Below are 16,479 nucleotides of genomic sequence, written 5' to 3' on the forward strand. Positions count from 1 at the left end.
CTGTGAACATTTCTAACATGGCTCTATAGACTCACTGTAGAGTAAGTGTAAAGGATGTTGCCAAGCAACTCATCTAAGTTTGGAAGAATCTAAGCATTGATAATGAGTCTGTGTCAGCTTGGCTCCCACACAAGAAGGGTTTTAGTGAACTCCCACATGTGCTGACAGGCCATTCATGGGGAGAGGTATTTCTAACAGTGAGTGTCCAGGAGTCCAAATCAGGAAACGGTAACTTTTTTTCCTAACTCAAGTATAATGTTTCCAACATCACAACTATTTTCTATAACTGTTCAGAAAACCAACAGGGATTAAGGCAAAAAAAAAAAAGATCATATGCAAAGGATTAGGGTTGAACTGACATTTTTATTCACACTTGAACACTGCTGAGTGGACATGGCCAAAGCAAAATTTCTTCAAGTATCTCAGGTCACACAAATCACCCTGAGAATGTATCTACCAAATTATTTTGGTTCTTTTGAAAATTATCCTTGAAGCTGTTTTCAATATCTACATAATTATATCAATAATCAAAAAGGATGTTCAGTAGAAACTGCTCTAATAAGGAAAATACACAGTCAATTGCACAAGAGATAACAGCTGTGATTTTATGAATAATATACATGCAAAACACTGCTCTGTTGGATGGGCCTAATCCAAACCTCCCTCTTTCAAAGCAGATACTTTGCATGCACGCTTACCAGGGCAGTATGCATCCACGTCCAGTTTCTGAGCTGAAGTGAGGGTTGGTGAGCCAAGCTCGGATTCTGGAATTCGTGGGCTCTCAACAAACTTTGCCTTCCTCAGAGGGGCTAAGGACAAAAATAGAGACAGAGAGAGAGGGAGAGGGGAAAAAAAAAGGAGAGAGAGAGAGAGGAAAACAGAAAGAAAGGAAGAAAAAGGAAAGAGAAACAGGGAAAGAGAAAGGAAAGAGAAACATAGAGGGGTCATGAGTAAGGGGAACAGCAGGCAACAGATGGAAGCACTTAAATGAACGACACACTCTGTCAGACTCAGATCAGGTTACCCTATTTTTTTTTTTTTTTTTGTGCCAGAAAAAAATTGACCGCATTCTTCATAGAGGAGATGGGCCTTGTTAAAAAGTCACTGCCAACTGGAAAAACTAAAATCTAATCATTAAAATTATGAGTGTAAGTTGTACCTGTCAAGTCTATTACCTTTAGCTATTTTCTCTTTCCTTATAAAGCAAAGAGCTTTCTGATTTTGTCTTCTTTTGCCGTTAAATGCAGGTATTAACTGACTAAAGTATAGGACTAAGCTTTAAGATTTTGTTTATAATAAATGTAACCAAAAGTTTTCTTTATCCAGAAATAACTATCAATACAACACCGGGTTGTGATAACTACCTTAAGTAGGATTAACCTATTTAGCTTAACAAGGAAATCAATTACCTAACTGCTCAGCTATTAGGTAAGAAGTCAAAACTGCTAGTGGACTAAGATATTAACTAGGCCATGAGAGTTTGCAACTGGCTGCTAAAGATAAAGAGATGTGATTTGGTTACAAATATAATTATGAGGTCTATGGAACAGTAATATTCCATGCCATGGAATTCACTCAATCTTGTAAGGAATGAATGAACAAAAAAAGCATAATTCATGAATTGAAAGTCTTCATATTAAAAGCTAGTGTGAATTTTATTTAATGATTTTTAGGCAAAAATGTTAAGGAACATTATTGATATACATTTAAATAGTTAAATATATTAAAAGTTAAAATTATGAAGACTGCTTTGGTACTTTTAAACTGAATTCTATGAAATAAACTGTTAATAGGATGAATGTGCTTAGTATAATACTGGTGGCAAAAGTACCAGCCAAATCTGAAGTTGATTTGTATGCATTATATACACTATATCATAACTATAGGTGTTCCAGACATGTGAGTGCTTAAGATCACATTTCTTTTATCAAAAGTTTCGGCATGTTCTTCAAAATCCTCATCCATTACTGATTCACAGGGGGATTCTAAGTTATTCCTAGAAGACCATGTAAAAAGTAATGTAAAACTTTGTCATTACCATGACCAGAATTCTACTTTATTTTCTTTGGAGGTCAAAAATACAAAGTCTTTAAAAAATAGAAAGTATTTTTGATACTCAAAATCTACAGTGAACTAAATCACACTTAAATCTTAGGGTATGTATGTATATTTTAAGCGTATGTTAAAATAAAGTCTACTGTCCCCATGGCAACCAAGACTGAGGGTGCTAACAGAATGGTTCTCTGCCAAAAGCAAGCTTTGGAACAGCAGAATTCTCACCTCTGTTAACTGTAAAACTTGAGCCTATTTTTAAAAAATCACTATCACAAATGAAGATCTCAAGTGACTTATACGCATATCTGCAGGCTACTTTATCTGCAGCCAATATTAGAACCTCTTTCATTGTAATCTCACCAATTCAAAAATAATAAAACATTTTATTTATCCAATATTGCTTTGTATAGGAGAAATTTTTAATATTTTAATTCTTAAATCTCTTAAATACTTTCCTAGAATTTTATTATTTTATCACTGCAGTAGAATAATTCTTTTACCTGCTGAGTTCTGACAAAGACAGCCCTGGTCCCTGCTCAAGGGACCCTATACATCTAAAAATTTTAGTAACAATTTTTATAATGAAATTTGGGGCTAGTAGACAGACAGAAATCAGCAACTGAGGGTAGATATGTAAGAAAGAAATTGAAGGATGGCAGGAGAAGTTGAGGGAGGTAGGAAGAATGTTTAAGAATTATGAGATGAAGTCAAGCGGGAAAATCAAGATCCTAGAGATCTGGAAAATTCAATACCATGTAGACTTCTCTATTTTCTTTTCTCAGGGAGTTCCAATTGTTACCTTTATAGCTCACAGTGGACATTTAATTATTTTCTACCTTCATCTCTAACTGTCATCTATGGGACACTATACATGTCTAACAATGAATTTACATTATTTTATAAGGTAGATTATAACGTTGCTCTCACTCAAATTATAGAGAACTAGTGTTATCTTATGGAGAAGGAAATGGCAACCCACTCCAGTGTTCTTGCCTGGAGAATCCCAGGGACGGGGGAGCCTGGTGGGCTTCCGTCTATGGGGTCGCACAGAGTCGGACACGACTGAAGTGACTTAGCAGCAGTAGCAGCAGTGTTATCTTAAGTCAAACACACCCAGGAGGTACAATCACAAGCATGACAGATTGTCCAAGATGCTTACCACTACTTGGTGGAGAACACAATTGGTCAACATGAAAGATGCGACATAGCAGTTTGGAAGCCTAGAATGCTAATAACACTTTACTGTAAAATCAATGGTATATAAGATGAATTAGATGGGTAAAAGAACTCTGTGTCAAAGGGTTTACCAAATAGTTTTTTTTAAGTGGCTGAAATAAGATGAGTAGGGGACTCTAATGAAGAAGAAAATGGCACCTTACTCCATTCTTGCCTGGGAAATTCCATGGACAGAGGAGCCTGGTGGGTTACAGTCCACAGAGCTGCAAAGGAGTCAGACACAACTTCGTAACTAAACAACAACAAAGGGGACTCTAAAACCAAACCAGGTATTCTGCTGTGATATAAGAGACAACAGGAAACCACTAATCTGAAATCTGAACCAATACTGGGTATATGATTCTTATACTGTGAGAGACCTGAGTTTGAGTATATGGCTGAGTTGAGATGCATACTGTATGCAGAGGATGCATACTGATTAGAGTATACTGAAGTCGCTCAGTCATGTCAGACTCTTTGTGAGCCCATGGACTGTAGCCTGCCAGACTTCTTCATCCGTGGGATTGTCCAGGCAAGAATATTGGAGTGGGCTGCCATTTCCTTCTCCAGGGGATCTTCCTGACCTAGAGATCAAACCCGGGTCGCCCGTATTGCAGGCAGACTCTTTACTGTCTGAGCCACCGGGGAATCCTAGTAGAGTATGGGCTCAGTCATTTGAGAGACTGAGGTTGTAGCTCTAGCACTTACAGGTAATAAGAAACTGGGCAAGTTAGCCTTACTAGGCCTGGGGCAAAGAGACTATGATTATGGAAAACAAAATAAGCACATGGTTTCAAGACAGAGAATGGAAAGGCAGTATAACATGGTATAAGATCTTATTGGAAAACCCAACAGAACTTTTTGGTCAATTCAACAGCATAGGAGGAAAGGACTGGATAACAGAGGAATGAAGGATCTGAGCCCTGAGACTAGAAAGCCTAAGTTAGATCCCATCTCTTCCACTTTTTCCTAGCTGTGAGAACTTTTCTGTGCCTAAGTTTCCTCATCAGTTACTTAGGGTTAATAACAGTAGCTACAGCAGGGGACAGTTGCAAGGATTACATGAATTAACTCAAATAAAATGGTTAGAAAAGTGCCCAGCACAGAATATCCTTTATAAATGCTAGCTGTTTTTATCATTGTTTCAGGTGTTATCGTCATCATCATCACCATCACAGATACAGCATGCTTTGGAAAGTCTGAACTGTGTGACAGAGGGGTAAAACAAAGATGTCTAAGATGCCATGGGGGAATGATAAGAACAGCGCTATTACCAATTAGGTTTTTAAAACTGAAAAGGAAATGATGTTGAAGAAAACAGGCTATAACTTAGAAAGTGGTAGAAAACCCAAGTCATAATGGTCTAGGTTAGACAAAGAGAAATATGTGAGTATAGAAAGTTAAATAGTATGATTTACACCGCTAGTTCTCAGACTGTGGTGCCTGGACCAGCAGTAAAGCATCACCTGGGAATTTGTTAGAAATGCAAATGATCAGACCCCATGTCAAACCAGCTGAGGACCAGAAACTTGAGACAGTATAGGCTCAGCAATCTGTGCTTAGAATCATCCAAGTGATTCTAAAGCACACTAAACTCTGTGGACACCAGATTAGAGAGAGATATCTATAAATATCTCATGAAAATGGATCGCTAGAGGACATCATCTAATGAAAAAAGTTGAAACAAAATAGAAATCAAGGCCTCATTTCTGAAAGTATTAACATCTATGGGTAAAAGTTAGGATTTCTTCTCAATCACTCTTTTAGCACTACAACTCTCAAGCTATGAGTTTATTTATTTATTTTTTAAAGCAATCCCAGGATATAAAGTATCCATCATTCGAAGCCTCCTTTGAAGAGAGACCAATGTGTCTGTACTCGTTAATTTTTACCAAGATCACTGAGGGGTAGAGGACAGGGGATTAAGAGCAATCAGATAGATCATAAAGAAATGTTAATGGTGAAAAAGAAAATCCATCTATGGAAGTTCCTCTGTAAACGGAGATGCTGTAGATGATGCTGAAGCACACCTTGCTCAAGCAACTGTAAGTGAAATTCGCTCAGCTGTGTCTGACTCTTTGTGACCCCATGGACTACACAGTCCGTGGAATTCTCTAGGCTTGAATACTGGAGTGGGTGGCTGTTCCCTTCTCCAGGGGATCTTCCCAACCCAGGGATTGAACTCAGGTCTCCCACGTTGCAGGTGGATTTTTTTTTTATCAGCTGAGCCACCAGGGAAGCCCCAACCAACTATAAAGACATTAAAATATAAATTTTAATAACTACTTAAGTATTTGTCTTCAATAAATGTTTCACAGCAAAGGGGAACTTCTATGGAGAAATTGGCATAAGACTCAGATACTCATGGGAGAATGGTATGGAGCCAGATCCAACAAAGCAAGGACCAGGAAAATGAGAACTGAAGGATAAATATAAAGATGAGTGGAACATAAAGCACCAAAAAAGTACTTTCACAAAGTTGGTTTTGAGATTAAATGCATACTTAGTAAGGTTAATCTAAAGACAAATTCACTGTCAAATGTGAAAGGAGGATAAAAAGATTTTAGTTACAGGCAAGAAAAAGAAGTACAGACGTCCAAATTAGAAAGAAAGAAGCAAAATTATTTTTGTTTGCAGATGACAAAATCGTAAATATAGAAAATCCTGAAGATTCCACCAATAAATGAACTCATCTAAGTTGTACGACACAAAACCAACATACAAAAATTCACTACTAGTGAACAATCTGGAGAAGAAATTAAGAAAACAATTCAATTTAAAATAGCAACAAAAAATACCTACAAATAAATTTAATAAAGGAAGCTAAAGACCTGAAACACTGAAACTACAAAAAGTTGCTGAAAGAAAATAAAGAAGACATAAGTAAGTGGAAAGAAAACCCTTGTTCATGAATTGTAAAACTTAATATTGTTAAGATGGCAATACTACCCAAAGTGATCCATAGATTCAATGCAATCCTTATCAAAATCCCAGATTTTTTTTTGCATAGATAAAAAAGTCATCCTAAAATTCATATGGATCTCAAGAAACTCTGAATAGCCAAAATAATTTTAAAAAGAACAAAGTTGGAGATATTAAATTTTATGATTTCAAAACTCACTATACAGCTACAGAATTAAAAGTGTGGTATTGGCATAAAGACAGACACACAGACAATAGAATAGAATAGAGATTTCAGAAATAAAACCTACGGTCAAATGATTTGACAAATATACTAAGACCATTTAAAGGGGAGAATTTTTTCAATATATGGTGTTGGGAAAACTGGATATGTGTATGCAAAACAATGAAGCTGGAACCTTATCTTATACCAAATACAAAAATTAACTCAAAATGGATCAAAGACCTAAATATAAGTTAAAGTTATATAATTCTTAGAAGAAAACTTAGGAGGAAAGATATGAACCATTTAACTGTTAAGGAAGTAGAGAGAGAGAGTGGAAAATTTATTTGGAAAGAAAAAACTGCATTTTAAAAAGTTTTTAACAGAGCTTTCATAGGCAGACTCTTGAAACATTCATAATATTTTAGTTCCTAAACATTTACTAGAAAAATAAACCTTTGAGTAACAATGGATTTCCTGGAGTAAGGGTGGGAAGGAAGGGTAGAAGGAGAGAGATTGTTTGTGATACTCTTTATTTCCTCCTTCATAACCCCCAATCTAATGGTGGTTTAAAACTGGGAAATGGTAAGAACAGTATCCTTCCAATCTATCCTGATCAACCTCTTCTCGTAACTGTGCTTAAATGGTGACACACACCACACCGTGAATAAAGGAAGAATGCCAAGGAACTTTTGCCAGTTATGCAACAAAAAACAAATGAATCCCCTAAAACAGAGGGATCAAAAACAAGTTTAAAAAAATTGAGAGAGAAAAACCAATAGAATATGACAATTTGACACCAGCTAGATATAAGTGAAAAGCAGATGAAAAGAAAGAACTGTAATTCATATAGTTTCCTGTTTTTTAGCAAGAAGAAAGTATCTATTTATAGAAAAGAAAAAACATATAAAGGAAATGAACACCCTCAGATGCAACCCAGAAAGAGGAAATTAAAATGTGACATGATAGTCTTTATCAAATAATGGCTAGTCCACTATAGAAAAGAGCTTCTGACACATTATAATGAAAAATAAAACTTTACTGCTCCAACCAATTACAAAATTAACATTACGCTGGCAAAGTACCTTTCTGGTTCTCTTTTCATCTATAAAGTATAAAAAATGAAGTATATGTTTTATACATTTCTCCTTGCTTCTTTCCCAAATACCATGTGTTACCTTCTTTAGTCTCCCCATTCTTCTGACTCTAAACTACAAACAAAAATGACTGCATGTTGTTTTACACCCATGCTATTCTGTGAAGTATCAAATAATCAGAACACATTTATTTTAAATCTGAATAAAGATACATTAATAGTTAGAAACACAATATACATATTTCTGACAACAGACTATTTGAAATCTGATCTCTTTGAAACCTGTATGAATGTAAGTATATGAAATGTGTGCAGTGTGGCAAAGTGAAGTCAACTGTGTTTACCAATACAAATATCAGTGTGTGGCCACTAGTTATCCATGATGGACTCTCATACAAACATTCCCTATCTCCACTGAACACAGAGAACAGCTTTAAAAAGAAGAAATTAAGAGTTCATTTTATTTGAACAAAAAAGCAATATTATGTAGTTTTACAATTTCCAAACTAACAGCAACTATATCCACTTTCTAAAAAAACTGAAAGGTAGCTATCAGCATCAACTTACAGCAATATGGTCCCAATGAAAAGGAGGAGCTCATCTGAACATAACACAAAGAATATAGCAGCTATCTAAGTACAGAGGAAATACTCAGTCTGTTGAAAATTTAGGGATTTGAATACCAAAGTACATTCTTTTTTTTTTTCTAAGTACATTCTTTTAAAGAAAGTATCTATCACCTAAAGACTTCAATACTAACTTCCTAATAATGAAAACGAAACAAACTCTGAACAAGTAAAATCTAAATAACTGAAATGACATTAATAATTTTAAATAAATAATTCAATAAAGTACAAAACAACTATTTACGAACAGTAACACAGCCAACTGCTACAGAGAAGTAACAAAAAATGCAATTTGAAATGGTATATTAGATAGTCAGTTCAGTTCAGTTCAATCGCTCAGTCATGTCCGACTCTTCGCGACCCCATGGACTGCAGCACCCCAGGCTTCCCTGTCTATCACCAACTTCCAGAGCTTACTCAAACTCATGTCCACTGAGTCAGTGATGCCATCCAACCATCTCATCCTCTGTCGGCCCCTTCTCCTCCCACCTTCAATCTTTCCCAGCATCAGGGTCTTTTCCAATCAGTCAGGTATTGCATCAGGTGGCCAAAGTATTGGAGTTTCAGCTTTAGCATCAGTCCTTCCAATGAATATTCAGGACTGATTTCCTTTAGGATGGACTGGCTGGATCTCCTGGCAGTCCAAGGGACTCTCAAGAGTTTTCTCCAACACCACAGTTCAAAAGCATCAATTCTTCGGCACTCAGCTTTCTTTATAGTCCAACTCTCACATCCATACATGACTACTGGAAAAACCATAGCTTTGACTAGACGGGACCTTTGTTGGCAAAATAATGTCTCTGCTATTTAATATGCTGTCTGGGTCGGTCATAACTTTTCTTCCAAGGAGCAAACGTCAACAATCTCAGATATGCAGATGAACCACACTTATGGCAGAAAGCAAAGAAGAACTAAAGAGCCTCTTGATGAAAGTGAAAGAGGAGAGTGAAAAAGTTGGCTTAAAACTCAACATTCAGAAAACTAAGATTATGGCATCTGGTCCCATCACTTCATGGCAAATAGATGGGGGAAACAATGGAAACAGTGACAGACTTTATTTTCTGGGGCTCTAAAATCACTGCAGATGGTGACTGCAGCAATGAAATTAAAGATGCTTGCTCCTTGAAAGAAAAGTTATGACCAACCTAGACATTAGTTAGTATATTAGTAGTATTTATTTGCAAGTAATAACTTCAAAGTCAGAGGATACCATGAATACATTCATAAAGCTGTCTACTGACCAAAATTTAGAGGATGTGATATTAGGGCTAAATGTTTTTTCAGAGCAGAAGCATTAAATAGTAAATAAAAAACCTGAGGACAGTAATGAATTAAGGATTCCTTGAAAAGATGAACAAAATGAAAAATCTTTAAAAATGGGCAGGAGAACTGAATAGACTTTTTCCAAAGAGGAAATACAAATGGCCAATAGGCCTATAAAAAGATGCTCAACACTGCTAATCATCTGGGAAGTGCAAATCAAAACCACAATGAGATATCACCTCACACACGTTAGAATGGCTATCAAAAAGAACACAGTAACAAATGTTGGTGAGGATGTGGAGAAAACGGAACCCTTGTACACTGTTCATAGGAATGTAAATCAATGCAGTCACTGTCAAAAACAGGATGGAGGTTTCTCAAAAAACTAAAAAGAGAACTACCATATGACCTAGCAACTCCACTCCCAGGTATATATTAAAAAAAAAAAAAACACAACAACTAATTCTAAAAGATACATGCAAAAAAAAAAAAAAAAAAAAGATACATGCATACCAATGTTCCTAGAAGTGTTATTTACAATTGCCAAGATATGGATGCAACCTAAGCATCCATCAACAGATGAATGGATAAAGAAGATGTGGTATACCAAACACATACACACACACGCTACACACACCAGAATACTACTCAGCCATAATACTATTCTGCCACTAGTAGCAAGATGGACAGACTTGAAGGGCAATAATGCTAAGTCAGAAAAAGAAAGACAAACACTGTATGTGTGAAATCTAAAACATATAAGAAGCCAGTGAATATAACAAAAAAGAAGCAGACTCACAGATATGAGAAAAAACTAGTGGTTACCCATAGAGAGGAAAAAGAGGAGGGCCCATTCCCTTCTCTACGGCATCTTCCTGACCCAGGGATCCAATCTGGATTTCCCGCACTGCAGGCACATCGTTCACCATCTGAGCCACCAGGGAAGCCCAGACACAGTGAAGAGAGGAGAGGACAAATAGGGGCAGAGGACTAACAAGCAGAGACTATTAGGTTGGCCAAAGTTTCGGGGTTTTTGTACCATCTTATGGAAAAATCCAAATGAACCTTTTGGTCAACCCATAATAAGATATAAAATTTAGCTACAAGGATATATTGTACAACAGAGAGAACACAGCCATTACTTGACAATAACTATAAATGGAGTACATAACCTTTAAAAATTGTGAATTACTTTATTGTATACCTGTAACTTATATAATATTATACACCTGTAACTTATATAATACTGTACAGCAACTATGACACAACCCTTATGACAGAAAGTGAAGAGGAACTAAAGAGCTTCTTGATGAAGGTGAAAGAGGAGAGTGAAAAAGTTGGCTTAAAACTCAACATTCAAAAAACTAAGATCATGGCATTAGGTCCCATCATCTCATGGCAAATAGATGGGGAAACAATGGAAACAGTGACAGATGTTATTTTCTTGGGCTCCAAAATCACTAAAGATGATGACTGCAGCCATGAAATTAAAAGACACTTGCTCCTTGGAAGAAAAGCTATGACAAACCTAGACAGCGTATTAAAAAGCAGAAAAACTACTTCGCCAACAAAGGTCCGTATAGTCAAAGCTATGATTTTTTCCATTAGTCATGTACTGATGTGAGAGTTGGACTATAAAGAAGGCCAAGCACCAAAGAATTGATGCTTTTGAACTGTGGTGTTGGAGAAGACTCTTGAGAGTCCCTTAGACTACAAGGAGATCAAACCAGTCCATCCTAAAGAAAATCAATCCTGAATATTCATTGGAAGGACTGACACTGAAGCTCCAATACTTTGGCCACCTGATGTGAAGAGCCAATTCATTAGATAAGACTATGATGCTGGGAAAGATGAGGGCAGGAGGAGAAGGGGACAAGAGAGTACAAGATGGTTGGATGGTTTCACTGACTCAATGGACATGAGTTTGAGCAAGCTCTAGGAGATGGTGAAGGACAGGGAAGCCTGGCGTGCTGCAGTCCACTGGGTTGCAAAGAGTCGGACACGATTGAAAGACTGAGAAACAACAACAGCAACTATACTTCAATAAACAAACAAAAAGCAAACAAAACGGATGCATTATATTTTAAAGATACATAGAACTTTCATATTTTACAAAAGTAAAAGACTATATACCTAAAAAATTGAAAAATTCTAAACCAGACTAAGAAAAACAGCAAAGACATAAATTACCAAAACTTATGAATGAAAGACAGGACATCACTATCAACTCTACGGAAATGAAAAAGATTATAAGAGAATGTTATGAACAACTTTATGTCAAGAAATCAGACAATTTAGATGAAATAGACAATTCCTGACACAAATGATCAAAACTGATTCATTAAGAAATGGGAAATCTGAATAGACTGTTACATGCAAGGAAACTGAATTAATAATTAAACATCTTCCTATAAAGAAAAGCCCAATTCTACTTGACAACACTGGTGAATTCTATCAAATACTTTAAAAAAGCAGAAGTTAATAGTACTCTTTTACAAACTCAATCAGAAAATTAGGAAAGAGGTTGGGACAAGAGCAAGAGACCTAAAAAAGGTTAGTTAAGGTACCTGTGGCTAGATTTGTATCAACAGTCTACAAGAAATCTGTAGTGATATTTATTTGATTTATGAATTTAGCTTATTCATATTTAGTTTAAGCACTTAAATAAATAACATCACATTTTGCCTTGTTTTAAAAATTAGTTGATATGATAGCATTTTAGGTTTTATTAAATAAAAAAAGTTTAAAAACTAAGCTTTTTCCAATATTATATCTATTGATAATCATTTTCTTACAAAGCTTTATAAAAAATATAATATTGCTCTGACCTTATTTGGTATAGCAAAGCAAAATTAAGAGTAAAAATAAAAAAAGAGTAAAAATGATTTCGTAGAAAGAGCATTCTAACAGTAGAAAAATATGCTTAAACTTTGTTTTAGAAAGATCAGTGGGAAGTGTAATTTTGTCTGAGACTTGCAGAGCCTCTTTTGTTAGTGAAATTAACTTCTTGCTGGAGACTAATTATAACACTGTGTACACAGCTCTAAAAACAAATAGCTCACTCTCGAAAAGCTATACAATAACCAATAACACAACAGCTAACATGTGTATAACAGTTTATTTTACATCTTTATTTATATTTTTACCTAACTCATTGAAAAGTGAAGGTGTTACTCATTCAGTCGTGTCCAACTCTTTTGAGACCCCATAGACTGTAGCCTGCCAGGCTCCTCTGTCCATGGAATTCTCCAGGCAAGAATATAGGAATAAGTAGCCTTTGCCTTTTCCAGGAGATCTAACCATCCCAGGGATTGAACCCAGGTCTCCTGCATTGTAGGCAGATTCTTCACTGTCTGAGCCATCAGGGAAGCCCATACCTAACTCATTAAACCTTCATAATTTTCCATGAAGAACAAGTGGGAAAACAGCCTCAAAAGATCTATTAAAAAAAAAAAAAAGATCTCTTGCCCAAGATCACATTATTCAAGTGGTAGATTACAGACTTTTGATTCAGAATACTGTACTGTTTCATTCACACTTGAATACAGTCCTTCAAAAGGCAGCACTCATTTTAGGAAGAGATGATTTTACATAATCTATAAAAGTGGCAGTAAACTGAATTACATAGTACAGTAGACTTTACTGGTGCCTACCAGCACCCTGCAGCCATCATTCCTTTCTAGGCACAGGTGTGACTACCGTTGTCAGCTTCTGATGACTACATGCCTAGTTCCGGCTTATTAAATAAGAGCAGAGGTGACACAGTCCCTGTATGATTTTTCAGTCTGTTTCTTCCTCTGGCACAAAAGTCATAAAGAGGTATCATGTTGAGATGGTAGAGATGCAAGACTGAAGCAGCCTGGGTTTCTGTGTTACTGCATAAATGACAGTTGTCTTAGAGAGCTGCCCAGGCTTGCTGGTTAAACTAGAAATAGACCTTTGCTGTATTAAGCCACCGAGATTTTTAAGGTTTTTTTGTTATGACAGAATTGTCTAGCCTATTCTGCCTAATGGAATAGCTACAATGTTATTCCCTCTCCATTATCTTTCAATTCTTCTGAAGAAGTTCAGAAGTTACAAGATGAAAACAACTGCATGTGTAAAGCTTTTATAGCCCAGTCTGGAATTGGTATATATTATTTCCACTCATGTTAGTCAAAATTCAGTCACATGGCACATTTATCTGCAAAGAAGGCTGAGATATATAGTTTACTATGTGCTCAGGAGGAAAGAGGAATAGGTTTTGCCATATTCTACAAAATAGCTTTGAAATTCGTACAAGTTAAATGCGTGCATGCTCAGTTGTGTCCAATTCTCTGCGACCCCACAATGCTCCCCTGTCCATGGAATTTTTCAGGCAAGATACTGGAGTGGGTTGCCATTCCCTTCTCCAAGGGATCTTCCCTGTCCTGGGGATTGAACCCACATCTCCTGTGTCTCCTGCACTGGCAGCCAATTTTTCACCACTGAGCCACCTGGGAAGACCTCATACAAATTAGATGCAGAACTAATGAACAAAGCAGCAACATTCTATATAAAGTTAGCCCCCTTCCCTTTTTTTTTAAATTGGCTGCACATACATCATTAAGAATTAGGAGCAGCCTAAATATACACAATTCTTTTCATTCATGCACAATTCTTTAGACTATAGTGCCTAGAATACTGCAGTACCCATGGTATCTGGTTAACTATTTGCTAGTGAAGAATATATACAGTAGAAAATCAAAGCAAAGAAGGAATTATAAATAATAGCTTTAATAAAAGAAATGTCTTAAAATGTGAGTTTTAAAAAGCACTCATGGATAATATAAAAGTTAATCACACTCTAAATCACCTCACTGAGAGACTGAGACTTCCAGAAAACAAACACTGTATAAATCATCATTATAATTAGACCATAATTATTTAATTTCCAGCTTTACTTTCCATAAATAATATCCAACAAAATATGCTGAGAACATAGTTGAGTTAAAAGAAAAACACTAGAAAGGATACTTTGGCTGTGTCCAAGTTCTTCCACATTCAGGGATATCTGAAGGATGCATTAACAAAGGAAGTCAACATCCTCTTTATTCTTGACTTTCACCAGGAAGGCTAAGCAGCTGTTTTCTGACCCTCCAAGGCATATCAGTCCCTGGCTGATCAGTCTGATCTTCTTGAGCCTTATTTTAAAGCCTTTGTTTAGGCAGGTCTGGAGTAACCCTCTACTCTGAAGATGTTTAGTACTACTGCCAAAGTAAGTCCTTTCTTCAATTGCTACTGAATGCTCCAGGTTTTTCATGAGAACTCTATAGTTTGCTCGGTCAGAATGAAAAAACCTCCCATTTCTGGGAGAACCCTAAGAACAGTTTGGGATTTATTCTTTCTTCAGCCTCCTGGAGTCTCAGCCACCTATGTGCAATTCAGTATTACATTAAAGACTCAAAAGGCCCCCTATGCAGAATTTCGTAGTTCTGTTTCTGTTAAGCTCCCCATTCTTCAGTACTCTGTAAACTCCCACTTTTTTTGTTCTTTAAATTGAAGTACAGTTGATTTGCAATGTTGTGCCAACCTCTGCTGCACAGCAAAGTAACTCAGTTATATACATTCTTTTTTAAAAATACTCTTCTCCACCGTGGTTTATCCCAGGAGATTGGATAATTTCCTGTGCTATACAATAGGGCCTTGTTGTTTATCCATTCTGTATTTAATAGTTTACATCTAACCAATCCCAATTTCTGATCTCTGTTTCCTCAGTTCAGCAAGACTGCCATTCTCTGCTTGAGTTTCATCATCAGGAGAATACCTTTAGGCAAAAAGCCAGGATTCACCTAGTTTCTTCCTCTACCACATTACCATGCTGTCAACTGTCCAATATCTGAAAAAAGTTGTTTGTAGTGGGAGGGCAAGTCTGGTACTGGTTAATCCAGCATGATGGGAAGAAGTCTCTTATGGTATTTTCATTTGCATTTTCCAGATGTTTAGTATTCATAATGTGGCTGACAAAAGGCAGAACTTTTGTCTGCTTATAACTGCTGTAGCCTTAGTGATGCTTGTAATAGTGCAGGGCACAGAGCAAGTACTATTATTTGTTAAATGAATTAACTATGCTTATCTCCATATTTTTGCAGGTATAAATGATCTGTTTTATGTTCATCATCCATCTAGTGATGAAAACCGGTGATTCTAAGCTGTATCCAAGGTAACTCCCACATAAGTTCTATTTTCATGCAATTATGCTATGCTACATAAAGAGATATACTAGACAAACTGATACTTAGATAGACTATACAAGCAATAAATATGGAGACAACATGGTGCACCAAAGGAACAGTTACTTCAAATATGAAGGCAATGACTTTTAGGACATTCCCATAAGACATTACTTCAATGGAATTTTTAATAATATTAAGTAGAAATTCTCATTTCAATAAGAAATTGAGATTTAAACCTTTGTTTATCTCCTACATTGCAGGCGGATTCTTTACCAGCTGAGCTACCAGGGAATCCCTTGTTTATCATACACAGTATTATTACAAAGAAAAAGGCAAACTATTACAGCCTACAACTCACTCTGTAAATGCCATCTCTTTACAGTAGTGAATGGCAAAACAGTGTGTTTAGATAAAATAATGGAGTGTAGCTGTCAAATGCCCATTTTAATATCTTTGCATATGCAAATAATCAAGAATTCAGAAAAGCCTTTTAAATATTCTAACACAATATTCAAATGCCAATTAGTTTAATGATATTAGGTTTCATTTCCATGCATTTGAAGAAGGGCTAGGTTTTTAATAATATGAAAAGTAGTTCCAAATTAAAAAATTTTCAGTATGTTGGCTTATGTATAATTAGTGATATATAAGCAATTCTATATATTTGTCAGGCCAACTTCTGGGTTTTAAAGTACCTAGATTATATAACAACATTAAAATTTAGAGTATTACACAAACATGTTTTGTCATAGGAAAATATGAAACTACAAGCAGCGAAAATAATGCAACTAAAAATTATCAGAATCCTACCTCTATTAAAGTTTCAGAGTATATGGCCTTTCCTATTTTCCTATCCTAAAGGTATACCTCCTCAAATAAAAAATGTTTCAAACAAATTTTACATAT

General features: G+C 36.0%; 1 protein-coding gene across 5 annotated transcripts in view; it reads right to left on the minus strand.

The window, feature by feature from the left end:
• The window catches only part of TANC2 (tetratricopeptide repeat, ankyrin repeat and coiled-coil containing 2), a 371,222-nt gene that overhangs the window by 181,274 nt on the left and 173,469 nt on the right, over positions 1 to 16,479 (minus strand). For 3 of the 5 annotated variants that reach the window (XM_043465338.1, XM_043465355.1, XM_043465331.1), the window contains exon 5: positions 699 to 809. The exons of the other annotated variants lie outside the window; for them this stretch is intronic. In XM_043465338.1, the coding sequence (XP_043321273.1) occupies positions 699 to 809 (111 nt within the window). The remainder of the gene's footprint in view (positions 1 to 698; positions 810 to 16,479) is intronic. 5 annotated transcript variants of the gene reach the window in all.

This window comes from Cervus canadensis, chromosome 1 (genome assembly GCF_019320065.1).
Source record: "Cervus canadensis isolate Bull #8, Minnesota chromosome 1, ASM1932006v1, whole genome shotgun sequence".
Classification (NCBI taxonomy): domain Eukaryota; kingdom Metazoa; phylum Chordata; class Mammalia; order Artiodactyla; family Cervidae; genus Cervus; species Cervus canadensis.